Here is a 27,952-nt window from a genome sequence, read left to right as displayed (position 1 = left end):
ACAAAAATTCAATTGTTTATTTTTTTTTTCTCTACTATGTATTTTTTTTTTTAAAGAAAATTTTAAAAGTAGAAAATAAAAAGGAAAAAAAATCCGTTTTCAGCCCGTTCACAGTAACCGTACAGTTCAGTTAGTCTTTAAAGAGTATTCAAGCGTTAAAGTTGTCGTTCGCGCAACAAAATATATTTATGAATCATTCTATTGCGCTAAATTTTTGATCGTGTTGCAAAAAAAAAAAATAACAACAAATAGAAAAAAAATCGCGTGCTTTCACTATTTTTTAAATTTACACGAAATTTAAGGAAAGCGTTTTTTTTTCCTACTTCAGTTTTCTCAACACGTAACCAAACCATACCTTTTTGGATTAATTTGTTTTTGGATTACTTCGCATACAAGCAACTTAATTTTATTATTGGGTATTTCTTTGTTTTTTTTTTTCGGGGAATTAATATTAATGGTAAAAATTTTTTTTATGAAATATAATTTTAAATTTTAAAATTTTGGTTAAAAAGATGATTAAGAAATTATTTGAGAAAAAATATGGCTATAAAAATGGTGTAAAATGAGCAGTTTCTGTTATAATTTTATTTTTTTGTTTTTATTAAATTAAAGATCAAAGTCTGTTATACAATTTCTTTTAATTGAAATAACAGGGAATAAATATACATTGACATACACAAATTATTATTAATTTATATAAGAGAAAGCGAAATAAAAAGTTGACCGCTTGTTTTTACACAATCTTGAACAAAAATAAGAAGCAAATATTAAAAAAAAATTTAATTATTAAAATAAAGAAAAAGTATTATAAATTACAGCTTGGTCTGTACTCTTTAATATACATATGTATGTAAATAAATGCCCTTAATATATATAGAGAAATTGTCCTAAGAAAAGAGGAAATTTCTCTGTTAAAATTTCTACTTTAATTAATTTTCATTTAATTTGGAATGAAAGCCACAACAGTCGGCATTATCAAAGTACATATTTTCAAATCATATTCATAAGTGATAAATATTCAAGATAAAAAATACATTATGTATACCTAATTTGTATATATGTACAAAAATGTATATAACACTATTATCTGTAACTATATATGGATGTACATTTAAATGTACATATATTTAAATTTTACAAGAATGTAGAGTAGATACAAATTTGTTGATAATTTTCTTTACATTTGCAAGACAATATTAATTGACTCGTAAATATTGCATACTTTTATACATATATAAAAGCACATATTTTATACATATAAATTTGTATAACAATATACATATAACAATACTATTGCAGTCCGGAATGTGCAATGAATAAATAGTGAGGTAGTGGAAAGCAAAAAAAAATTAAGAAACAAAATTTAATTTCTTACAATTTCTCTTTTCTTTTTTTTTTGGGAAATTTTTTGTTATTGTAAAATTAATTATGACCAATTATACTTATGATCATATACATACATATTATTTGTGTTCATATATTAAAAGAAATTTATTTTTCTTTTTAATAACAAAACGTAATTCAAAATTTGAAATGTTCTAGCTCTAATGAACACAAATATGTAGAGTAGACAAATAAAATGTTTATTTGGCATTTGCGGTAAAAAATGTACATTGCGGCGAAAAATGTATATAAATTTAAAAAAATAAATTCCTAAGAATTTTAACAATAATCAAGATTGTTAAACAATAATATAGCCCCCTTAGAATAATATAACTGTTATACAATAATATAACTGTTATACAATAATATAACTGTTATACAATAATATAACTGTTATACAATAATATAGCTGTTATACAATAATATAACTGTTATACAATAATATAACTGTTATACAATATTATAACTGTTATACAATAATATAACTGTTATACTATAACTCAATTTCACTGTAATATCAAATACAAGCAATTTTCACTGTAATATTATACTGTAAAAAAAAAAATAACTTTTAGAATAACGTATTTTAAATTAATTTTACTATTTATATTTATTAATAATAATACTACCATTATTGTCTGAATGGCATATATTTGCAGCATTTTTAGTTAAAAATTTTCGAAACGAATTTCATTTAAAGTGTTTGAAATCAAAAGAATTTCAGTATCCATTCAAGTATTTTTTTACAAAAATTCATGAAATATCAAGATGAATAATTCGTGAAATTTTAAAAAAATCAATTGAAATTTAATAATGTTTGGAATAATTGAATTCACTAATATTTTAATTATATCATTAATACTAATATTATAAATTCTAAAAATTAAGATTCTTTTGTAGCTAGAATACAAAAATTTTTTGATATTTAACACATCACCTTTTTAAAACAACAATAAAATAAAATTTATATATTGAAAAAATCCTCTTTAAATGGATATAAGGAATGCTGTCTTTTGCCATATTCCCAAATTAATCACACACAATCACAATAATATATTGTTATTATAATAATATTGAAAAACCTGATCTGAATATTTAATTTTATTAAATTCATTAAAAATATTTCTTCTTTAATTAGAATTTTATTGTTGAATAAAAAAAAATTGTGAAAATTTTGTTTTAGAATTTTTAGATTTTCCTTAATTGAATACAAAAAACAAAAAAACAAAATTTTTTATGATGATTATTGCATTTTAATAGCATTTTAAAATTAAAATATTGCATACCAAGGTGTATGATACATGAATGTGTAAGTGTTATATGAATTTGTGTATGACATATTCCTTGTAGTGATTATCAATGTGAAGGTAATTTTTGCACTGTTTTAGGAGTAAGAAAGGATTTTGTATTTCTAATTTTTTTTTTATTATAAAATTGAAAACATGTAAAGAATTTTCAATGAGATTTTCCATTTTTATATGGTGTAGCTTATTTATTATGTTGTAACTTCGTATTATTTAATTTAAATAAAGTGTTAAGACCTTAATATACACTACAATATTAAAAAATACCCTTGATAATTAGATTATATATTGTCCCGAACAGAATAGAGTTTGTAGATACGGAAATATTTAATTAAAATCAAAACTATTAAAATTATTTATTTCTTTAATTTTTATTTAATTCTTAAATACCTAGCCTAAATCCAGTTAACTGACTGATTATTGAGATATCTATACCCATATAATATAAATTTTTCAATTAGAATCTATAATTAGAATTCAAATCTTACAAAATACTATAATAGAAATATGCATGACTTTACACAATATTTTTAAATAAAATACTTATAGTATTGTATTTATGTAAATTAAAATTGTAATAAAAATTTCAATTAATATTTCTAAGATTACCTCATTATTTCTTTACTGTGATTCAATAAAAAAAATTTAATTTATATTTTAACATGGAATAAAAATAAGAAAACTAGGTTACTTAGTGTCATTTATTTTGCGCGGTCTTAAATAATAAATTTTGTTTAGCATCTTAAATTATTCGTTGCCATTACACGTATATTTACTGCTCATCGGCAATATATGAGCTTATTGTTGAATAATAATAGGAATTCTGTGGGGTTTTCAAGTAAAAACTGCTTAAGTTGAAAAATCGCTTTTTCGGTAAATATTTGAAATATTTTTCAAAAAAAAATTTTTTTTTCAGTTTGCTTTTACAAACGGTATGAGCATTGAACAAAGTTTTTCATATAAAAAAAATGCTCATTGACAGGGCTCATGACTTAATTTTATACCCGTTGTAGCTTCGGAATGACAGACACTTGAAATTTTTTTTTGCATTGAGTCAAATTGCCACGTTTATATTTCTGCTTTAATCGTAAATTAAACTAAAATAAGTCAAATTTGGACCATATTGCAAATTAAGCTACAAAAAATTTAATTTGCATTTGTAATCCAATTTTGAACCAATATAAAATTCGATACAGGCAATTATTGATTGCAACCACAAAATTATCATCAATAAACTTAAATAAAAAATTTTGTAAACGAATTTTCATAAGAATTGAATTTGTTCTACATACAAAGATAATATAGAAAACATAATTTTCCTTTTTAAATTAATTTAAAACAAAAAAATAAAAAATCATGTTCAACAATTCAAAATAGACATTTTGACACCTGCAATAACATAAAATAACAATATTGTGAACATATAGAAATTCTATGATGAGTAATGAAATTTTCCTATGTACTCGTTTAATGAAAATGCGTGATTTTATTTGTTATACTCGTATTCGAAGTTAATAATTAAAATTTAATACTAAATGTTGCATTCAATAAACATTGATATTTAATAGTTTCAATGAAAATTATTTTTATACATTTAAACATTAAACCAATCAATCAATATATATAGACATATATGTAGGTATTGTGAAAACCTCAATAAAAATATTATTGTAATATTAGAATGCAATGTGATATTTATGCAGTAAATATACACTAGTATAATGTGAAGAATGAATCAAACATGTGAAAAATAGTTGGAACATGTGAATAAAAGAACATCTTACTTATTTTCTATAAAAATTATAAATAAAATATTAATAATAATTCACAATTAATATAAAGTAATATTAAAATTGATGAAAGAATTTCAATATTGAGTTACATAAGAAATTTTTAGTTTCATTTTGCAAGTACTTATCTAAGCACTTCGTTTATATTGTGAATTTTATAATATGAAAAAATAATTTTTTAAGTATAGATTATATAATAATATTAAGCGCGGAAGCAAAATAACATACTTATTAAGTATCTCTTTGGAATTTTTTATATATTTTTTTTTCTTTTTGCTCCCTTAATTGATTGTGAATGGGAATTCCAAAACGCAAAAACGCAAAATAAAAAAAATTAAATGACAAATTGGCTAATTTGACAAATATATAGGTATAAATTTGTAAGAAAGATATGTACATATATACATATGTGTGTGCTAAATCTTAGTTCTTAATACAAAAAGTAAAATTTTTATTAAAATTTTTGTTTTACTTAAATTATCTGTGCTTATAGAATTTTTGACATACATATATTCAAAATTGGTGAAGATAATTGCGAAAATTGATGACTTTCATGATATTTTATTCATGCGTGTGTTATTTGTGTTGTCTTTCATTCTTTGTAATTTCATGTCAAGTGCAATATGACACATTGTGTCATGTGTATTCTCAAACAGTTCACTCAACAATATTTTGAGGATGCAATGGAAATAAAGTATATTATTGAAATGAGTGTAACATTAAATTTGTTTTTTTACGGTTATACATTCATTAAAGTCTCTTATACTTTCATTGCATATTGAGTTGCAATTTACTAAAAAAATTAATTAAATTTCGATTTTTTACCTGAATACCTACATACGAGTATATATGTACTTTAGTTTTAGTAATTTTATTTATTAATTTAGTCATTTTTAATCGCAAAATGAATTTTGTGACATTAAAATCATACAGTACACAAATTGTATGACAACAACATTATATACTGTCACAAACTGCCCATTATTAAATTACTGTTTTAGACAATAGATGGATAATTTTCATAATTAAAATCAAATAAATAATTTTTAAAACCATATTAAGATTAACAAACAACCAAAAAAAAAAGTTCACAATAAAATCATTAATTTCTTTATATTTATTAAATTGTTATTGATTTCAAGGAAAATAAGACTACCGTATATCTATGCTCGCATATAAAATTCCATAACAGTAGTTTTTAGCAATGGGAATACCCAAAAACTTTTCTTCCATGTCTATATATTAAAATTTAATTTTTATATTGTTGGATGCCTTCAGAAATGTGACTAGTAAATTAATATTTTAATTTTGGATTGCTTTTTCGAAATACAGTGTGGTTTTTCAGTCAAGAATAAAAAAAACACTGTTAGTTTAACAAATTTTCCAAAAATAACTTTTATTAAATTTTTTTTGCAAGAGTCTTAATATAAAGATTATAGAAATGATTAAATGAATTCTTTCAATTTTAGTACCACACACTAATTAATTATTTGATTAAAAAAAATTAAAAACAAGAAAAAATAAAAAAAATTGGTTGTTATTAATACTTTCATTGAAAATTTAAAAATGGAAAGATGATTTTATTATATAATGCTTAGTTTACTTAAGGTGTCACCAAAAAAAGAACAAGAAAAAAAAAGACTGAATTAATTGTAGATTTTAATTTTAATCTTATAATAAATTTCTTAATCAATCTCTTATTAATCTTAAATCTTCTTGACTACATGGCGACAAAATATTTAAAAAAATATTTAAGATGCCTATAATAGTGTAATTATTTATGAAAAAACGTCTCGGATTATTTAACGAGCGAATGTTCCTTACTACTTAGCTATACAAAATATAATAAGGATGACGTAATTAATATGAAAATAGTCTCGGATTTTCATTAATTTCTTCATGATCTTATAAACAGGATTATGAAGGAATTATATACAACATTGATAGGAATTAATTCGAAAATTGTGTTCAAGCCATTATTGATCAATCAGCGTCACATTTGACATTATAATTTACTCAACTAGATTAATTGATTAAATTCAAATTTCGAGGATTTCTTTCTTGTAAAATAAAATCCCGAATAAGAATTTTAACGAAAATACAAAAATTTTGAAATAAATTCAAATCTGAAGACTTAATTATTTAAATTTCTAAAACAAGCACAAATAATGTAAGATTTTTCGAAATGACGCTTACTTGATTATAGCTCGATCTTATTTAGTCAGTAATAATGCAATTGTTCATTTAAATCTAAAACGGGTAAGGAATTATTTATTCCGAATATTCGTAAATTTTATTTTTAAACAATTTCTGTTATTAACTATATGGTAAAGCTGTGTTTATTTATAATAAATTATGTTTATAAAAATTTTTACATTATAAACACGTCAACACTGTTCTCTTAACATTATATTATTTATGTCAAAAATTTTCGTAATAATATATACTTTCACACAATAATTATCACATTATTATTGTACTTAAACAATAGCTAATAAAAAATTATTATGAAAAAAACATTTTTTAAAATCAAAATTTAAATTTTACAGAAAAATATTTTTATAAGTGTACATATACAAAAATGACGCTCAGACAAAACTGTAAATGTTCAGTTTTTGTCGAAACCTTATGCATAAAATTAATACTCGTAATGTCAGCAAAAAATTTCGAATAATTATAACCTTCTTCTTCTTTTGTATATCGATTGGAATGTAAAATATTTAATAATTTTTTTTTAACGAGAGAAAATGAGGCCATTTTATATATGCATGTAAGGTCACTTTAAGCATAATATATGTATGTTTTGCATATATAGCAACAAAATTATTATTGTATTATTTCACGTATGCAAATTGTTTATTGTGAATTCATAACGCGCATTAATAATTTAGAAATTTACTGTGAATCATTATGCAACTCACAATCATTAATATTAATAATGAAAATTTAATAATTTTCATTTAAATTTTAATAAAATTTTAAATTAATTTCAATTGATTGTCAATAAAAAAAAAAATTAATATTTTCTAATTTTAATATTAATTAAGTATACACGGATAATCGGGTATATTTCAACTTTGAACTCATTTATTTTAAATGAAAAATCATTAAAATGTAATTATAATATACTTAAAACATAATTATATATGAGCTTAAAATTAAAATACAAAATACCTTAAATTATGTTCACATGCTTAAATTGAACATTATTAAATAAAATATTGATTGAAAATTGATAATATTAAATAAATAAATTAATAAAAATTACAAATATTTTAATTCATTAAAATCAAATTATAATGTTGATAAGTGTTATACTCTTCAAAAAAAAAATATCATTTATGATTATTATTATCATTAACTACTTAAGTTTGTTCCTTTAAAAATCAAAAATAATCTACCAATTTTTATTGAATACCAATAAAACAACAAAAAAAAAATCTGATGTGATCAGCACATAACCGATCGCAATGTTAACGGGTGTTGCGTGTAATTATGACAATTTCTTTTAAGTTTTTATTTCAAATTTTATGAAAGATAGGAGCTAGACTTTAATTAATTTATAATTCGATTCGATGATTATTTTTTTAAAAGTACTCGAAAATGTCGCAAATCGGCCCCGTATAGTAAAAATTCAGTTCCAGAGACCTGACATATTCAAAGATTAGATTAAACCACGTTCTCATTCTCAAAGCAAACTCAGATATAAATTTTCGTGAAAATTGTTTCAGCTGAACTTGAGTTACTGATTTGAACAGATAGACTACCATTGACAAATGTGTATTCGCCGAAAATTTGACATAAAAAATTTGATGTCATTACATAATTTCTATTATTTTATACAATTGTCATAATGATAGTAAAAAAAATTTATTGAACAGAAATTTTTGATCATTATCGTGTAAGTGGTTATTATGCGGGAAATTATTCGCATTATCTTAGGTACTTGTACTTATTCATTGCCGTGCAGTAACAAAAAGCAACACTTAATATTAAATGATTTCAAGGTGTGTACAGTAACTTGTATACGTGTACAGTACAGTGGTATCCCAAAATGTAGAAATAATTTTATTTTATTTTTTTTTGTTATTAAATCAATAACCTATAATAATAATTAAATTATTTTTTTTTTATTTAATTAATGACACATACATGATATATTAAAATACTATTATTACTTATCATTTCATATTATACAGAGTGGCGTGTATTATTAAGAACAACTCGTTTCTTATAGACAGACATTTTAATATTTTTTTTATCAGTTTTATTTAATTGACTTTATTAAATTGTGTTTTAATTTTATCAACCAAATTTTTTTTTTCAATATTTTTGTTGTTGTTGAACAAAAATTTCAAAAATTTTTTTAATTTATTTACTTATTTTGTTTTTTTCTGCTGGTATTCTTTTTTAAACAAGTTCTGTTTAAATATTTACATTTTCTCTATATAGTTAAAGATAATAATGAACATGGTTGTTGTGTTAATTTTATATAGAGAATTTTTAAAAAAATTTATCAGGTTATAATTATAAATTTATGTTTATATATCGGATATGAACTATATACAATATATTTGCTCGAATATACGAAGCTAACGTAGCACAACATTAAAAACGATTAAAAATTGTAGTATAGAAGAGGTAAAATTTTTTTATATCACTAAGTAACGCGTACAATTAAATTAGTTCCAAGTAATCAATTACATCAATTATTGAATACGTGTAATCATAACGATTACTGCAAATAAAAGTAAATGTGGAGAATTATTTCCCGATAATTTTTACAGACCTCTATATAGCTCAGTTGGTAGAGCATCTACTCAGAAAGCGGTATAGATTACTGTTTCGAATCCAATTCGTGGAGAATTTTTGAAATTTTTCGACCTTGACTCATTACTTTAGTTATACGTGATCTATTTGTTCCGGTGCAGTTGCGTATAAAAGAATTTTAATTATTTATTTCCATATAAGTGTGATTTTTTCAATTTGCCACAAAAAAAAAATTACTTGTCATATACTTACGTACATACGTTAACAGTCTCTCAAATTTAACTTAATATAGAATTTCAATTGAATTTATAAATTAAATTAATAATTGAAATTTTTTTGAACTTTGAACAAGGTTAATTCTAATTTAAAGTGCATAAATAATTGGGCTTCCCTCTCCCAATATTTTATTCTAATAAATAATTATTAAAATGTTAAAAAGTAATTAAAATGTTTGAATGAAATTTCTAGTTGAAATCAAAACTATTAGCAAAAACAATTAATTTTCAAAAAGCCTATAGTGTTTTAATAGTTGAATTAATGCCTCAACCCATTTCCGGAATTGCTATGCTAAAAATTCCATAAACTAATCTTTATCTACTATAGCAATTTATATTAGAGAAAACGAGATAAGCCGATTTTCGGTGCTCCTCTTTATTCTAAACCAAATAAATAAAATGCGGCTATCTATATGAAAATGCAAATTTAATTAAAATATTTTTATTTTTAAGAATTAAATAATTACCAACAGATCTATTTATAATTTAAATAATATTGACTAATTCATAAAGATAAAAAAGAAAATTATAAAATATTCTTTGCACAAATTGATTATACTATAGCTATTAAAGCCGCCCATTACAATATCAATTAGTCAAGTTTTTTTCAAAATCCAAGCGCACACACAAATACTGTTATATTTCAATTTCTTTTCTGCCATATCTATATGTCTTAAGTACACACTGATATCAATTTAACGCCCTCTATATACTTTTTGCGGAAAGTTAAACAACAGCAAAAAAAAAAAAAGCTTTTCCATATGGGGGGAATTATTTTTATTTACTTGTACTTGCAATAAATTTAAAGTAATTTTGCAGACAATAAAAAACTTAATAAACGTAATTTTCAATTTAATTTTTTTTTTTTTTTTGAAAGAGTATACAGCTTATTTTTTAATTAAAAAATAAAATCAAAATGCAAATATGTGTGTATTGTATGTGCAAATAAGCTAATCAAGATAATTTAATTTTTTATTTATTTATTTTTTATTTGTTTGTTGAATTTTTACTCTTATTCCGTTTTCAATTCGTTTGCATGCAAATTAATTAAAATTGAACTACATTTAGTAAAAAAAAAAAAATATGGGAATTTCCTCTTAACTCTCCCTAAAAAATTAAATCTGCTTTTCGAAAAAAAAACTAACTAATTCGATTGTATAAACAGAACCAAAGCAACGGCGGACAATTTCCGTTGTTAAGTCAGAACCGTAGCGCAACAGCATATAATGTTCCGCTGCGTTGCAATAAACGATTTTAAGCTATTTTACAGCTACCAACTAAATTCTTTGCGGTAATTTGGCTTCATTCTAGGCAGTCTCATTTCGTCACTTCTGCTCCTGCTCTTTATTAAACTTGATATGGGAAATTCCCTTCAACCCACTCTCAAGAAACAAATCAACTTCTCTAAAAAAAACACACTCATTTGAATTAAGTATAGGAAAAATTAACACTTACATAACTATTTTTAAAAAATCAACTTCTCTTCCCACAATTGATTTTAAATTTTGAGAATTTTTTTTTAAGAGATTCTATACTCTTTTTCTTTTTGCTATGATTTTATATTCTAATTTAGATGATCTTTTGCGTTCATTAAACAATTTACTTGTTGTTATTAAATTTTAATATAAAAATAAAATTTTTGTAATTGCAAATTAAAATGTTTTAAATCCATTTTAAAAGAAATTGAAGAAATAATAAAATTTTTGTTTTATATTAAAGGAGGTGATGTATTTTCGATGCAATTCTTGAAATTAATTATAGAAAATCCCAATTTCAAAATGTTAAAACTTTATTTTCTTAAACTTTTTTTTGCACAAATTCGGCCACATAATCGAACTCTGTTCGATATATATAGAGAAATCATAAGTGTCCATAAATTTTTACTAAAATTTCGAAAATCTTCTTAAAAGTTAACTAAAATTTAGCTTTAGCATGGAATTTATAAGAGAAATTATTTCAATTGAAAAATAACAAATATGTAGTTAGGCTTGAATAAGGCTGAGTAATGAAATAAGCATATTTCACCAAACAGAGTCCATTAACAGAGTTCATTTATTTCAAAAATTTTGCACATAAATACTATACTGTTGCCAATAAATATATGTGTTTTATTCAATTACAATTACAAAAGTAGAAAAATTAATTAAATTTTTCCGTTCTAATTGCCTAATCTTTCGCAAATTTTTTACTTTGAACATTTAAAAATTGGAGGCAGAAAATTATGAAAAAATTATAATTATAGCTACGGAAACTTTTATAAAAATTCTATTCCAAATATGCAATAATACAAATAAAATAAATTTGCATAAATGCTTTATAATTCATGCTTTTTAATTAAATCATAGATTTATGTTAATTTTAAAAATTATTTTGACTATAGTACATAAACCGCACATAAACCAAATATGCATAAATGGTTAGAATTGATTGAGAGAAGCTAAACAATGCCCATATTCACTCTTATACAAATATTATTAAAAATTTATTATTGAAAAACAACTACAAACATAATTAAATTTATTTAATTTTTCGAATATTTTCATTTTGTTTTGTTATGCGATGACACCTTTTTCATTGTTAATTAGTTAACAATGGTATTACCTGTTTTTAGAAATATTTTTGAATTTTTTTTTCTGCGTTTAGAAAATCTTATTAAAAATAGTTTAGCAAATAGGTTTTATTTAACAAAAAATAATAAATTCAGTTTAAATCTACATTTAAAATGTTTTTTTTGTATAAATTAAGTTTAATCTAGTTTTATCTACTTCTTTTAAAATCTAGTGTATATAGTAAATGAATCCGAAAAGTACATTGTATATCAGTATAAATTGTATTTATAGAAATTGTTGAATTTAGGCACTTTATATAAAAATTTATAATTTGTTACAAAAGACTCACATGCTAGAATCTAAATTAGTTGAAATTTTTATCTACGAAAAATTTGAGTTAAACGTTTTGCATTATTATAATTATAAAATGAGTGATTTTAATGGTTTAGAAATCTGAGATTTGAAATTTTATGTTCACAATATACAATTAAAAAACTACCGTTGCAAGCAAGATTACTTATGGTATTACTAAAATTTTTTTGGAGTATATTTCATAACTACAAAAATTCCAACTCTGCATTAATTTTTTTGTTATATGCATATATACAAATATACACACATCTAGTATTTAATTCATTATATAGAGAATTTGTTGATTTAAAAGAGTAAAAAATAAGCGGAGTAAGTAATTGTCGACTCTTTGTTGTTAGGAATGTTAGGATTTTGACTCAGTTGCTTTTTTAATTTAGAACTAGAAATTTTTTTAGTTTAGGTCTAGGAAGCAATGCAGTTTGCTGTAAATTTATTTTAAATATATTCAAAAAATAATGGTTTCTGAAAATAATAATTGAAAATTTTCTAAATAGCTATTTTCTTACAAAAATTATATTAATCTTATTTTTAACAAGAGCTTCCATTGTTATTCCAAAACGACAGTCAAATCAAATTCAAAAATTACTCCAAGTATAATCCAAGTACCAATTATATTTCAATTTTGAAATTTTAATTTCAATGTTCGTAAATGTTCGTAAATGTTCGTAAAAAAATTCGTACTTCCTAATTATATATTCAATTCAATTATTCTATTAAATTTTTATTACATATTTTTAATTACAATATTTAAAACTATAAATCATTTTAAAAATTTTATGTTGACTTTAGAAATCTAGTAAAACTAATTTCAATAACACTATTAAAAAATTTTTTTAACAAGCTATAAAATTTTTCAAAAATTTTCCAAATCATTGCTTTATATTCAAAACAATTGATTAATAAACTTGTGTCACTTTGTAATTAGCAATTACAAAAATGTAATTAATTAAATTTAGAAACTGACGCTGAAATAAAAAATTTAAATTTGAAACCAACCCCGCTGCCTCCTTTTACCATCCCTATTTAATTGTAATTTATGTGAGCAACAAAGTGAGTAAAGAAAAACAAACTGTTCAACTTTTAATATTATTAAAATTACTTTATATTAGTCATATTAGTAGGATAAATAACTGCTATATTAAATCTTAAAATTACGTCATTAAAAAGTTACTTTATTACGAAATCAATGTTAATAATGAAAGTATTAATAATGATTTTCCATATAAAAGCTGTTATACAAAAAAAAATTTAATCAAAAATCTTATTCGGCGATCTAGTATAATAACGACATAATCCTACTTAGTTGCAATAAACAGGTATAATAACGTCATTCATTCATTCATTTAAATGAGTCATTGATAAAAAAAATTTCTAGAAAATTTTTTTAACTTTTTACTTAAAATATATGCTGCCTACAATAATTATGTAAAATAAAAGTGAAAAATTTCAAATAAATTTAAATAATAATTACAAGTTTTTATAAGTTATAATTGTTATACAATTATAAAATACAAATTAAAAGTATAACAAGAATTATAAAATCACGTCATTAAAATTATGGCAGCTTCCCAGTATATCTAATGCGTGCAACTAACGTTTGTTCATAATATCCAACACGACATAAAATACGCGTCATAAATTCCAATATACATACGTTGCCAACGCAAATGATTATTATTTCATTTTTTGCATTAAATTTCTTTAAAAATTGATATATTAGTGATTTTTTTTGTCACAAAACGAGTGACGAAGGAAACATTTCAATGTCTCGAATTTTAAATTTTTCGCTTTATTGCAAATGATTGATGTTTACAAAATCAAGCAAATGAAGTGAATGGTTAATCTATCTTTGGCATTCAGGGAAATGACCACAGACTCACTTTCTATATATTTACATGGGCCCAAGCCCAAAAATTTCAAATATTTCATTAAACTCTTTAAATACATAATAATTTTAATTGCAAATTTAAAAAATATACAAAAAAAACCAAATTAATTTTTTTGTAAATAGATTTTAATTATTTAATCATTAAAAAATACAAAAATTTTAAGGTTAAATGGCAAAATTTTATAATTATTTTTTAAATTTTATTTCAATAATAGAATCTTCATATACTTCAATAAAATAATAATGAGATCTCAGAATATTTTATTCCTAAATAATCCTTTTATTACATTTATATAGACTATATAAAAAATCTAAATAAAATCTATTAAAATTCAAGAATTTTTAAGTAATTAAAAAAAAAGCAATTAAAAAAAATCGCGGTAAGAATTCTAATCAGTTTTTTTTTTTATTAAAATTTTATTTTGTTCTTTGTTTATAGTTACCGAATTCGTATACTTATGATAAACATTTAACAATTATCACGTCAATCAATTTAATTCGCGTTACGTTGCGCTATACATGTACATTGTATACATTTGTGTACAACTTTGAATTTACAAAGCTGACAATTTATAAACGAACATTCTAATATAATTAATAAATAATTTATAAACGACTACTTAATAATAAACAAGCAGTTAATTCAAATTAATATCGTAAAAAATAATTAAATGGAATCAATCATTTTCAATAAAAAAGTTATTAATACTCGTATTATAATTTCTATTAATTTCATTCGATCATTTAAAACTTTAGAAACAATTTATTTTTAATCAATTACTTAAATAATTAATTTAAAAGCACAAATTTATTATAGAATGTATTTAAAATACCTTTGAATAACCAACATTACAGTGTTCACATCAGTTTTCAGTGAAGTCACATAATATTCTTTGTTATTGCAAAAAAGAAAGGTAAAATTGAAAATTTAAAATTTATAGCGTAGTCATCTGTCAATTTTTTAGCAGTGAACCATTAACGAGAACATTGAGCGTATAATCTTCGCTAATTTAATATTACTGGTAACGAATTTTGACAATAAACCAATTCAAAATTGTGAATGATCTATAATTCAAAAATTATAGATCATTCGCAATCAATTCTGCCCATTTAAATATCTCCCTCAAACAAAAAGTAAAAATTAGCATTTCCAATTGACAAAATATAATTAAGGTAGTCAGGGTTTTTTTACCATATTTAGGGAACTTAGCGATTCAATTTTCAGCGAACTATATTTGAGAACTTTATTAATTTAAAAAAAAGCATCGATTCCTTATTTCCTTTATTCTTCCTTTTGAACTAATCAAGATACAACAATCGAATTACGATGAAACGTAGATTCAATTCTCAGAGAAATAGAATTTGAAATAAAATCGAGATCTAGAAAAAACAAGCATATAGTTTTTGCTTATTGATTTTAAAATTATACTTTTGGAATTAATATACTCGATCAACATGCATGATGACATTAAACATAAAAACAAAGAAAAACTTTTATACTTAAAATTGTAATATTACAAAATTAAGGGTAAAAAATTATCATAAAAATTAAATCACTTATAACAAATAAAATATAACAGCGAATTAATTATCCCACATTAATTAATTTTTCAAATGTATGAATACAAAATGAGATTATGAACATGCTGAATTAATTTATTAGTATGTACACAAACACATATGTTTTTTCGAATTTATTATTATAATTAAAATTACTGTATATGAATGTACATATGTATGTACAAACATACAAAACGAATGAATTCATAATTAGTTTTCAGAATAACCTATAACTAAATTTACGTGTATTGACAACGGAATCACCAAAAAACTGGTTTTTAAATAATAAAATGATGTTATTTCCGAAGCCGAATCCGAAAAACCGAGAAATGGAGATCGAAAAATTTTTCAAAACACATTTTAAAAGCAATCTAGAACATTCTTTTTAACTTATGAATACAAAAATTCTTTTACCAACTGCGTTGTACACAATAAGTAAGGTATTGTGATTGCACCAAATTTTGCATGTCGAGTTTTCGGTGGAAACCACTTCTCCATGGAAGGGAAGCGTAAACAAATTAATCAAACAAATTAACACAAATTATTCTCTGCACAAATTAGTATCTCAAAGTTTTATCTTACCAATAATGATCGAATTTTCCTGAAGTCCTATATGCATATGTATAAGCTTCGCCTATTAATACAACAACTAATCACCTAACTTTTTGAGCTGCAAAGAAATTTTCATAAAGCTATGCAAATTGTCGGTTATGTGCTGTTCACATCAAATTTTTTTGCTTATTTTTTTTTCCATTTCAACTTATGACTTATATAAAAACTCAAAGACCTCTTCACAATATGTAGATAAAAAAAAAAAAAAACAAAAAATCTACAATGTATTCATAAAATTAACATTATTAAGACGTATTTAAACATTTTTTCTTATTTTTATTATTTTTTCTTTTTCATTTTAGGTGAAATTTTTAATAATAAGGTGAAAATTAACAAATATAAAGAAAAAAGAGAATAAGAAAATACTTTCAATTTGTGACTGAGTCACCAGCAGCAACTTCATAAATAAATTATTAAAACACCGTCTCACCGTATTTTGAGAACAAAAATTCCCTTTTATTCTCAAATATTTATTCACAATGATCAATCAGTATGTGAACATTTTTTTCAAATGAAACATCAACTTTAAACTGTAAATTACCTGCGGTTTGATTTTGTATTAAAAAAACCTTGATCTTTTTCAAGTTACAAGCACAAGCGGTAAAAAAAAAAATTATTAAAAAATATTAAAATAAATTTATTGTTTTTGGTGATCATATTAAAAATTCAACCAGATCACTATACAGAAACTAATATATAGGAAGAATTTAATGACCAGTTTATTAAAATAAACAAGAAATTTAAAGCATAATATTAAAAATTCACAAAAAATCGCTCTGGGGTGTAGCAATACAACTAATCCAATACAAAATTTAAATTCAACAACCTCAAAAATTTGAATAAACACCATTAAAATTACAATTAAAGCAACAAGAAACAACAACACAACAAAGTAGAAAGAAAGAAAAAAAAATGTCTTTGACCGAAAATTTCATAGTTCCGGATTTTTATTATAATGATTTTGGTATACCAACATTATACAATAATGATAATTTTTTTAAAAACAGTTTACCAACAACAACAGCAACAACAAAAATAAAAACTAGTAAAACAACAGGTTATCAAATGAAAATCTCAACAGGAAATTTAAATATAGAGCAAAAAATTAAAAGAAAATCATTAATACCGTTATCAATTCGATCAGTAATACCACCACCACCAACACAAACAACATCAATATCACCAACATCATCATCGTCATCACAATCATTATTATTTCAACATAAAACCCATAATAATAATTCAAAAATACCATTAGAAATATCTAATTGTTATAAAACAGCAACAACAACAACAATGAAAAAAATAACAAAACCAAGTAGATTAGCAACAAAGGTAACAAAAACTACTATAAAAACTCATAATAGATTAGACAATCATAATAATAATAGCAATAGTAGTGATATTTATATATTAAATAATTATTACTGTGATAAAAATAACCAAAATATTTTTAAAAAATATGATAAACCAAAAAAATTATTAACAAAACGTTCAACAATTTATCAAAATTATGAAATGTTACCTAAACTGTCATCATCATCATCGTCATCATCACTGTCATCGAAAATAATACCAAAAACAACAATGACAATAATGCAACAACAAAAAAACAAACAAGATCCGTTATTATTATCATCAGCACAATCATCAATGTTATTAACAACAGCAACTACTACAACAAAAACAACAATATTACCTAAAACAAGAATAATTTTAACAAAAAATAATTCAAATGATAAAATTATATATAAAAAATCATCGAAATTTAATTGTAATAATAATATTAAAAATAATAGTAGTAGTAAATCGATGATTTATTATGATAACAGTAACAGTAATAATTATTATAAGAGTAATGAAAATTTAAATCATAATAATGAATTGATAATGAATGAATTTGAAAATGATAAGGAACATAAAAATTATATAAATAATAATATTAAAAAAATAAATTATGGAAAAAGAATTAAAATTTCAGAAAATTCTGAAAATCATAATTATTATCAACAACAATCATTGGATAATTGGTGAGCATTATAAATAATATTATTTTTTTTTCTCTTATTTTTATTATCGTTCATTTACTTTCTTTTTATGCTTCATAATTATAAGACTTAATAAGTGTAAGTTTATTCACAATTAATTATTTAAATAAAAAATTTGAAATATTTTCACAATTTTCAAAAAAAAAAAATTTTTTTTTCGTTTTATATTAAAAATTATTTCTTTATTTTTGATATTTAACTCAAGTTATTTAAGAAAATTCAATGAACTAGTACACAACCGATTTTATTCACGGGCTTAATTTACATTCACAGTAATTGACAATAGTTGGTTATAAATTGCAGTTGTTACATTTTGACATAAACTTAATGTTCATGTTCAATTCAAATTTTTTTGTATTTTCACATTAATTTTCATAAGAAAATCTTTTCCAAGAAGTTTGTTATAGTGAACAACTACAATAGATTCGAGGTAAGAAATGCAATTGATCATATCACTCAAAATTTGATTAATATTAAAATTCTTCGTTCATTTCAGAACAATTGACAATTGACAGAAAACTAAACTTTGTAAAAATTCTAATAATTCTAAATTCAGTTTAAAAATCAAAACAATTAAATCATATATATCAAAGTCAATGGACAAGCATATATTAATTTTAAATTGATTTTTTAAAAACAAAGCTGTGAAATTGAAAAATTTTTAAGAGTACAAAAGATTAAAAATTCTATACAGAACTAGTAGATACCAGTTAGACACAATAATTTATTATGTTTACTGATAAATGCAAAAAAAAACTTTTAAAATCTACTTTGTCAAAATCAAACAAGAAAAACAGAAACAACATAGATATTTGAAAGTGACAAAACAAGAATTAATAGTTTTTTTCTTTTTTTGCACCAATTCATTTACTTTAAATATTAAATATTAAAATCCATGTTCCAATATATGCATATCTATCTATCTATTACCATATCACCATATCATATTCAATAAGCAAATTTTATATCAGAAAAGCAATGATTTGCTGCTATCTCATGAAATAATCTGGAAACGTGAAAAAAAAAATATTAAAACCAAAATAAAATAAAAAGCTTATTTTACCGTTTCTAACAGAATCAAGCTACGAAAATTTATTTTTAACTATTCAAGAGAGAAAAAAAATTTAGTTGTATTTGAAAACCATAAAAATAATAAAAATTTTGATTTAAGATAAATTAGTTTTAAAGAAAACTGAAATTTATGTGAACAAGGTCGTTAAGGTTCCAGAAATAATTAAAAAAAATAAATTTATTTTTTTTTTGCAAACCGGCATAATAAACTGGTATTATAATTTTAATTACGGCAGGCTAGTCAACTATCTAGTTAACTCTATGACACTGTGAAATCAGGGCATGATATCATGCACTAGCCCTATGCTCCTCCTAGGAGTGAAGAAGGAAAAAACATATATATATAATTTCAAATACAGTGTAGATTTTCAGAATATTTAAAATATTGCATAGAAAAAATTAAAGATTTTGGAATTAATTGCTATTTTGCAGACAATTTTATACATAGTATTAGAAAATTTTGCTATTAAAACTCAAGTTATATCGCAACACCTTTAATAAATTCATTGCACTACCTAAAAAATCTTACAACATCATGGTCATTTTAATAAAACAATTGACCCACCGCTTTGACACAATCAAAAATTCGTTTAATTAAATATTAGTCTCAGTTTCTTGAAAAAAAAAAAGCATTTCATTTGAATAAATTCAGTCACAAATGTAATTTATGCCTCAATACAATTTGGATGTATAGTAAAATAAAATCAAAAACCGTAGAGTTGTTAAATCTATCTTTTAATCAAATCAAATTGAATTGCAGCTTGATTAAGCACTTTAGTTGCTTAAATTAAAGTACAGGCCTTCAGAAAATTAATTCAATTACTTACAAATCTAAAAGCTTTAAAATCCAATCACTATATTATTATTAATTAATAAAAATATAAATATACATATACATTTTTCAATTAAATATCATTTATAGCCCAATATAAATTATTAATTCCATTTAATTATAGCAAGAAATTCTAAAAATATTAACTATAATATCGCAAATGTTCCAACTCATGCCAAATTAATAAAAAAAATTAATTTTTATATGAAATTGTACACAAATATTGTTCTGATTTCTAACACAATATGATTTTTATAAAATTTAATTAAAAAATATTAAAACTAATTTCAAATTTAAATAGTAAAAATAAATAAGAACTTATTTTGCATTACTTATACAAACTGAATTTTAGATTAAATAGCACATGTCTTATCATAATTTACATATTTTATTTAGAATGTTATTGAATTATATAATAGAATTAGTAAATATAAAAATTACATATGTATAAAGTAAATTCAAAAAAAAAAAAAAAAAAAACTGATTACATACGTACGATAAAAAATGAAAGAAAATGTGAAATAAATGCAAATTTACTGGTAGATAGCAAAAAAAAAAATTAATTTAGAAATAAAATCGAACAAATAGAATGAGAAATGAATTCTAAATTTTACTTTAGTTTTGTTATTAAAAATTTTATCTAGAATGTAAAACACTATAACAAAACTGTTGTTATGCTACTTATTCAACTCATAACAATATAACAGTATTGCAATTACTTATTCTCAAGACCCTGATTGTATCCATTTCATATGCTTGTTAAATACTTTATATATAATATATAATATAATTGGGTCAGTTTATAAATGTTAATCAAATATAAAATTGTAATTAAATTGAAAATGTCATCCAAGGATATTCTAAATTTAATAATAATGATACTGTTTATGTGCCGTATTCTTTACTGCTTATAACAATTTTCTTGTATAACAGTTTTATAAAATAATAGAATAATTTCATTAATACAAGAAATTTTAATTAAAAAATTTCTAATATTTTGGCATCTTCAACTAGTGCCAATCTCATTTAAAAAGACGTACGTACATCCCGTTCCTACAATAACAATTCAAAAAAGTATTGAAAATCCAAAAAAATACCAAAAAGTAGCATAAATTTTTTAAGGCCCCTTATTCTATTATTAACTTTTCATTTTAATTATTTTAATTACAATTAAAAAAATTGTTAAACTAATTTATAGCAATCCCCTACAAATAATAATATCAAGTTTATTTTTGCAAATTCAATTAATTTTATAGGACAAGTTTAAATTATAATTGGAGTTAATAAATTTGTTATTGCTTGAATATTATTTAATCCTTAATTTTGAATAAAAAAAATATTACTTGACATTACTTACAAAATAGGAAAAAAAATTTATTCAATTCAATTTCAATTCTCCAGATCACTTTTGTATTTTGTAAATTCGAATTTTCTTTATTCGGCTATTTCAATTATTTTCATATTTCTGGAATAACTGGTCTAACTTTTTTACAATATTTATTCCAATTACATTAGTCTACCAAATACTAATTCAATAATTAATCAAATAATTTACACCTAATAAAAAATATTTTAATTACATTATTAATTTTTTAAAATATTTTTATTTTTTGCAGCCCAAATTATGAAAATTTTACAACCAAAAATATTCAACAGAATAATAATGATAGTAATGATCAAGAGAATGTCATTAATCAACAACAATTGGATAATCGGATTACATATGATATGGCCACCAAAATTATAAAATTTTAGCAAAAGAAAAAAAGCCCAGAAATAAAAAAATTAATTTATAATTTAAAATAGCAATAAGAGAAATCACTTGAGAAAGATAGAGGACAAATCAACAAAAAAAGAACAACCAAATATAAAATTAGAGAGCCAAAATTCAATCAAAATCTTTGCCGTAATCGGATACAAAACTAAATAGTACATACAAAATTGTGTATATATGTAGTATCAAGTAGTATAACACTAGTATAGTTTGAAATATTGAAACTTAAGTGCTAGTATATAAGTAATACAAATATAACTATGTATGTACATATTATATAATTATAATATAAAATTTCAAATTGATCTTATATATAATATATATATATATATACTGAATGACATTGTCAATGATGATGATGATGCTGGCAATAAAAAAAAATTTTTTTTTTTATAATGTACGACGACACTAAAATTATAAAATGATGAAGATGATTTTGTGATAATTAATGAGAATAAAAACAAAATTATTATATTATGATGATTGAAAGAAATAAAAGATTAGATTTAAGTAATTTTTCTTTTATAAAAAAAGCATAACAATCCTATAAATTTTTTTATTTTTAATTTTACAATCAATATTGATTTGGTGATACAGTAAGGTCTCGTTTTATGTGTGGATTCGTTCTAAAGGAAAGCGTATATAAAAAAACTTTACATTACAAAGTTTAATTTTTTGCTTTAAAAAAGTAGGAATACGTTCTGTAATTTTTAAAAAAATCGCCTAAAACCGAAACAACAAGTTAAAATTAACTTAAAGTTGCATGAAACCGAAGAAAAGTTGCATGTCTGAAGAAAAGAAATCATTAAAATTTTAATTCACTTATTACAAAAAGGAACAAAATGCAATAAAATAAAATTTAATCTCAAAAGAATTCTAGTTTATACCTTTCAATTCGAAACTTAGAATGAAGCAAAAGCGATTCGTCGGTGATAATAATTATCACATAAACTTTCAATGTTTGCCCCAAAAAAAAATTTTAGTTAAAATTTCAATCGCAAACTCAAAATCGCCTAAAAAGAGAATTATTGAGCTTTATTTTGTGTCCTACCCTATTCATATTTCTTTATGTTAAATTATTTTGCAAAAATACAAAAAGATCAAGAAAACAAAAAAATAACTGCCTATAAAAAAATTCAAGACCTATCAATAAAAAATGTTTGTTTTTACTTTCAAATTTTTAAATATGTGTGCCGTTTTTACTTTCAATTCAATATTTTTTATAGTTTTCTTAAAAAGATTTTATCTTTCCCGTCCGTTCCCTCCATAACATTTATGATTTGAATCATTTTGCTTTTCTATCTTATTGCTATGAAAATGCTTATAACATTAAACTACAAACCCATTAGATATCATATGAAAGCTTTTAGCTTTTCATTAAAAATAAGATACACAAAAGTTTAATTGGAAAAATAAAATGAAAAGTAAATTTTGAAAAGGAAAAAAAAAATTTGAATAATATTTGAATAAAAAAACAAAATACAAAAACATTGTTTGAATTGAAATTTCATAAAAAAATTTTATTTTTTTGATTTGATTAATTCATACTCCGTAAAAAAAGGTAAATTGGAAAGGTTATTCAATATAAAACTTTGAATTAATTTGAATTAAGTATACATTTTCGATGTTAGGACACAATCTAAATAATTAGGGCAAATCAGAAAGAGCATTTAGAGAAAAATCAAAAGTCTCCAAAAATATAGTTCTTTTGAATAAAATTTTAAAATATTTCTTCAATCATTAATTTATATTGGTTTTAAAAAGCTATTTTGAAATCACTAAAACCTTTCATAAACTACTTCATACTTCTAGTTTTTAAAGCATGAAGTACCCCATTAGCAAACTTAGTTTCCGTATAAAAAAAAGTTTCTTATTATTATATTTGCTATTATAATTGTCGTTTACACATCACAGCTTAAATCATTTCAAATCCACTCTTCCATTCTACTTTCACCTGCTTTAGTTTTTTTGAGAATTGAAAACCATTTTTTTTAAATTTTGATATAACAAAATAAGATTAAAAAAAGCAAAAACTTTAAATATGGATAACAATTGACAGTAGCAAACGAATTTGCAAGAACTTTTTATAGTTTAAATCTCAAAACCAATTGCTTTCAGCTTAGACTACGTAAAAATTGTAGAGAAAAAGCGTAACAATGAACTATTTTATAAAAACTTTCTTTTAATTCTTCAATAAGATTTGGAAAAAATGATCCTGAAATTAATTTCTTATAAGTTATTTGTATACCTTAAACAAATGAAGGCTATATAAATCATAAAAAATAATTTTTCAATACGTACTATGGTCTCCTGTTAGGGTAAATAGTTTTTTTTAATCTAACTAACACAATATTTACGAAAATATTTAAATACATATTAGAATGCTATAAATAGAAAATTGTAACCTTACTAATATACAATCAAAATAAATAATAATAAAAATCAAAAGTAAATATAATTGATTCTCAAATCAATTATCTTATCAGTAACATTTAATTTAAGAATAATTTAATTCAATTTTTATTTATTATCTTTCTCATTAATTCCCATATGGCCAGTTATATTGAAAAAAGCCATCATAATAGAGCAAATTAATAAAAAAAATTATCACTTACCGGAATAGATTATCAGATATTAGAAGTGTTTCTATTGCAGATGCCTCTGCAGCTGCCATTACGTGTTTTTTACCATAAAAAGCTTTTGCCGGCTCACATTGTAACGTTGTATAAAAATTTTCAAGAGATTTAACTTCACCAGCAGCTTTTGTATCAGACATTTTTGCAATAACTGATGAATCTTGTAGAATTTCTAAAAAGAACAATTTTTTTTTAATAGATTTTAAAATTTGGATGATAGAAGTGAAGAGTACTCTACCTTTCAGTGAATGTTTAAATCCTGACGAAGCATGCACCAGTAAAAATTTACTTTTATTTTCTAATATAATTTTATTGTCTAATTTTGTTGCTTGCTCAATCATATAATCAAAAAATTGATCTTTAACGAAACCGGGCGATGCGATGAGTACACATTTAACAATATCAAAATTAACATGTCTTAAAATTCCTTGCATTACAGCTTCATAAAATTTATGTAAACCTTTATCATGCTGTGCACAGTTACCTTTGCGTTTACGTGGAATACCAACTTCAATTTTACTACGTATCAATGTCATACTTGATAAAATTAAACAAACATGAGCTAAACCTTCTTGCATAATAACAGCAGCAACATCTGCTGATTGAGTTGCATCACAAGCCATTTCAATTCGTTCTAATGCTATAGAATCCCATTCTGCTTTGGCTAATTCAAATTTTCGGTTTAGTTCTAAATCAAGTGTGTGATAAGCACCCATCTAAAAATTTTAATAATTAAATATTAATATTTATTTTCTTGTAAAATTTTTCTGAAATAATAGATACCTTAACATATTGATTTTCTTCAATATTCCTTCCTTTTAATCTTAGCACACAGGCTTGAGTATCAAAATCTATGTTTTCAACGCTTATAGTTAATGTTGTCCTTATACGGCTGCTTGTCGATGAGCCGGTAGCACTTTCATTTTGGACCTAATAAAATCAAATATCATTTTAACATTGTGTTTACCTTTAAGTTTTATTAGTTTAATACGTATGCACTATTTAATAATTTATGTTTACTTTTCGTATAGTGGTACTTCGAACTTTATCACCAACAGCTATCAAATTATATGCATGCCACATATCCTCATTTTCTTCAGGTATCAGTACTACTGACCTAAAATAATTAATATTTAAAAAAAATCTGTCTGACATACATAACCAAAAATTTTGTATTCAAGTTTAATAGAATTTTATATGATGCACGAATAGATTAACTTACCCTTGGCCTTTATCAACATTTTTACTAACTAGTTTCATTTTTCTTTGATTAAATTGTATATTAAAAACATGTAAACTTTTGTCAGTTGAACCAATCTAATTTGTTTGAATAAATTTTAATGTAATAGAAAGGCATTTTACATTTTTCAAAACAAATTATAAAAGAAGAGCGAGTGATGCGATGGGCTTTTATAAACACACCAGCAAACATCAAAAAGTGTTACCATCTCATTATTAACAAAATTTGTACACGTACTTGTCAAAATATTTATAAAAATGTACACTGGGCAAATATGTCAATTAAATTAAAAATTTAATTCTAAAAGATAAATCAATGAACATTTTATGAAATGTATTTATTGTTAATATTTTAGTAATAAGGGATCTATTTCCAAATTTAATAAATGAAATTTTTCTAAATGGTCGTAATCTTTGAATTGTGCATGTAAATATGAAAGCTTTGTTCAGTCAATTTTTTTTTCAAGGTGTTAAAACATGTAATTACATAAGAAACTTTAATGTTTTAGGTTTAAAACTTAAAATATATTTCAAAGACATGTTTCTGTTTATTATTGGTATAGCTTAATACATATCAATACATACATAACCACTACAATGCTTGATGCAAAACTTTTCTTTTGCTCGAGTAGTAGAATTTTGTTTTCAAAATGTAGTAGAATTTTTTTTGTTAAACAAAAAGTATGGCCGTTTTATAAAATACATATTTAATTTATAACATATGATATTGACAGCCCTATGAATAAATTCGATTTTACATAACAAACTCTGTGTAGTTTTACCATTCTATTCCATAGTAAAATCAAGTAACAAAAGTAAATTTATTTAAATAAATTTATTATCTTTGTATAAAAAACAAAAATTTACTTTTAGGGGCACCATGCTAATGAACTATGCAAGTCGAGGTGTTCGCCTTTTACGAGATAAAATTCGTTTGGTGAGCACTACAGCTTCAAATTGCAGTGATAATTTATTTGTTCATCGTGATACACCTGAAGATAATCAAAATACACCATGGGAATTTACAGAAGAAAATAAAAAACGTGTAGAAGCTATTTTAAGCATTTACCCAGAAGGGCATAAACGTGGTGCAATGATCCCTTTATTAGATTTAGCACAACGACAGCATGGTTGGTTACCAATTTCTGCAATGCATAAAGTTGCCGAAATTTTAGGTCTCCCCAATATGAGAGTATACGAAGTGGCTACATTTTATACCATGTTTATGAGAAAACCAACTGGTACATATCATATTCAAGTATGTACAACAACTCCTTGTTGGTTGAGAGGTTCCGATGAAATTTTAGAATGTTGTAAAAAATCTTTAGGTATCTAACTAAAAGTCAATACATAGTTACACATTTAAATAAAAATAAATATATATTTCATAAATTTGTTATAAATTTCAGGAATCGGTGTAGGTGAAACTACCAAAGATAATAAATTTACAATATCAGAAGTTGAATGCTTGGGAGCATGTGTTAATGCTCCAATGATAGCAGTAAATGATGATTACTACGAAGATTTAACAGAAAAAGATATGCAAGAAATAATTAATGATTTGAAGAGTGGTAAAGCTCCAAGAGCTGGTCCTAGAAACGGAAGATTTGCATCAGAACCAAAGGGTGGATTAACGTCCTTAACTGAAGAGCCTAAGGGACCAGGCTTTGGAATGCAACCCGGAATATAATTTAGAATAATTATGTAAATTTTATTATGTATTATGAATATTATTTGCAATAAGGGAAAATTTCCAAATTAAGCGGTGTTTAATTGAAATATGTTGATCCCTCTATAAAGAGTACATGTAGTATCTATTTCACTATATCAGACAATACTATAAAAAAAA

At 22.9% G+C, this 27,952-nt stretch overlaps 3 protein-coding genes across 4 annotated transcripts in view; 2 read left to right on the top strand and 1 right to left on the bottom strand.

Moving 5' to 3' along the window:
• Nucleotides 1-26,276, bottom strand: part of LOC129616577 (protein pelota) — a 37,043-nt gene extending 10,767 nt beyond the window's left edge. Inside the window, exons 1-5 of the mRNA XM_055532201.1 lie at nt 26,087-26,276; nt 25,885-25,981; nt 25,648-25,794; nt 25,103-25,580; nt 24,844-25,036 (exon numbers count right to left, since the gene is read on the bottom strand). Of these exons, the coding sequence (XP_055388176.1) occupies nt 24,844-25,036; nt 25,103-25,580; nt 25,648-25,794; nt 25,885-25,981; nt 26,087-26,124 (953 nt within the window). The 5' untranslated portion in view covers nt 26,125-26,276. The remainder of the gene's footprint in view (nt 1-24,843; nt 25,037-25,102; nt 25,581-25,647; nt 25,795-25,884; nt 25,982-26,086) is intronic.
• LOC129616576 (probable WRKY transcription factor protein 1) lies at nt 121-22,738 on the top strand. Of its 2 annotated transcripts, none has more exons than XM_055532200.1 (3): nt 121-416; nt 16,806-18,533; nt 22,071-22,738. In XM_055532200.1, the coding sequence occupies exons 2-3, from the start codon at nt 17,416-17,418 to the stop codon at nt 22,207-22,209; spliced, it is 1,257 nt and encodes a 418-aa protein (XP_055388175.1). In that variant the 5' UTR covers nt 121-416; nt 16,806-17,415; the 3' UTR covers nt 22,210-22,738. The 2 variants fall into 2 exon arrangements, with proteins under 2 accessions (XP_055388175.1, XP_055388174.1); XM_055532199.1 differs by having other exon boundaries at nt 121-457.
• Nucleotides 26,277-26,828: 552 nt separating the features above from the next.
• On the top strand, nt 26,829-27,865 carry LOC129616578 (NADH dehydrogenase [ubiquinone] flavoprotein 2, mitochondrial). Its single transcript, XM_055532202.1, has 3 exons — nt 26,829-26,918; nt 26,977-27,431; nt 27,513-27,865. Exons 2-3 carry the CDS (start codon nt 26,984-26,986, stop codon nt 27,791-27,793), a joined length of 729 nt encoding a protein of 242 aa, XP_055388177.1. The 5' UTR covers nt 26,829-26,918; nt 26,977-26,983; the 3' UTR covers nt 27,794-27,865.
• Nucleotides 27,866-27,952: the final 87 nt, after the last annotated feature.

This window comes from Condylostylus longicornis, unplaced genomic scaffold (genome assembly GCF_029603195.1).
Source record: "Condylostylus longicornis isolate FDR11 unplaced genomic scaffold, ASM2960319v2 ptg000241l, whole genome shotgun sequence".
Lineage (NCBI taxonomy): Eukaryota > Metazoa > Arthropoda > Insecta > Diptera > Dolichopodidae > Condylostylus > Condylostylus longicornis.
This window is presented reverse-complemented; position numbering and strand designations above follow the sequence as displayed.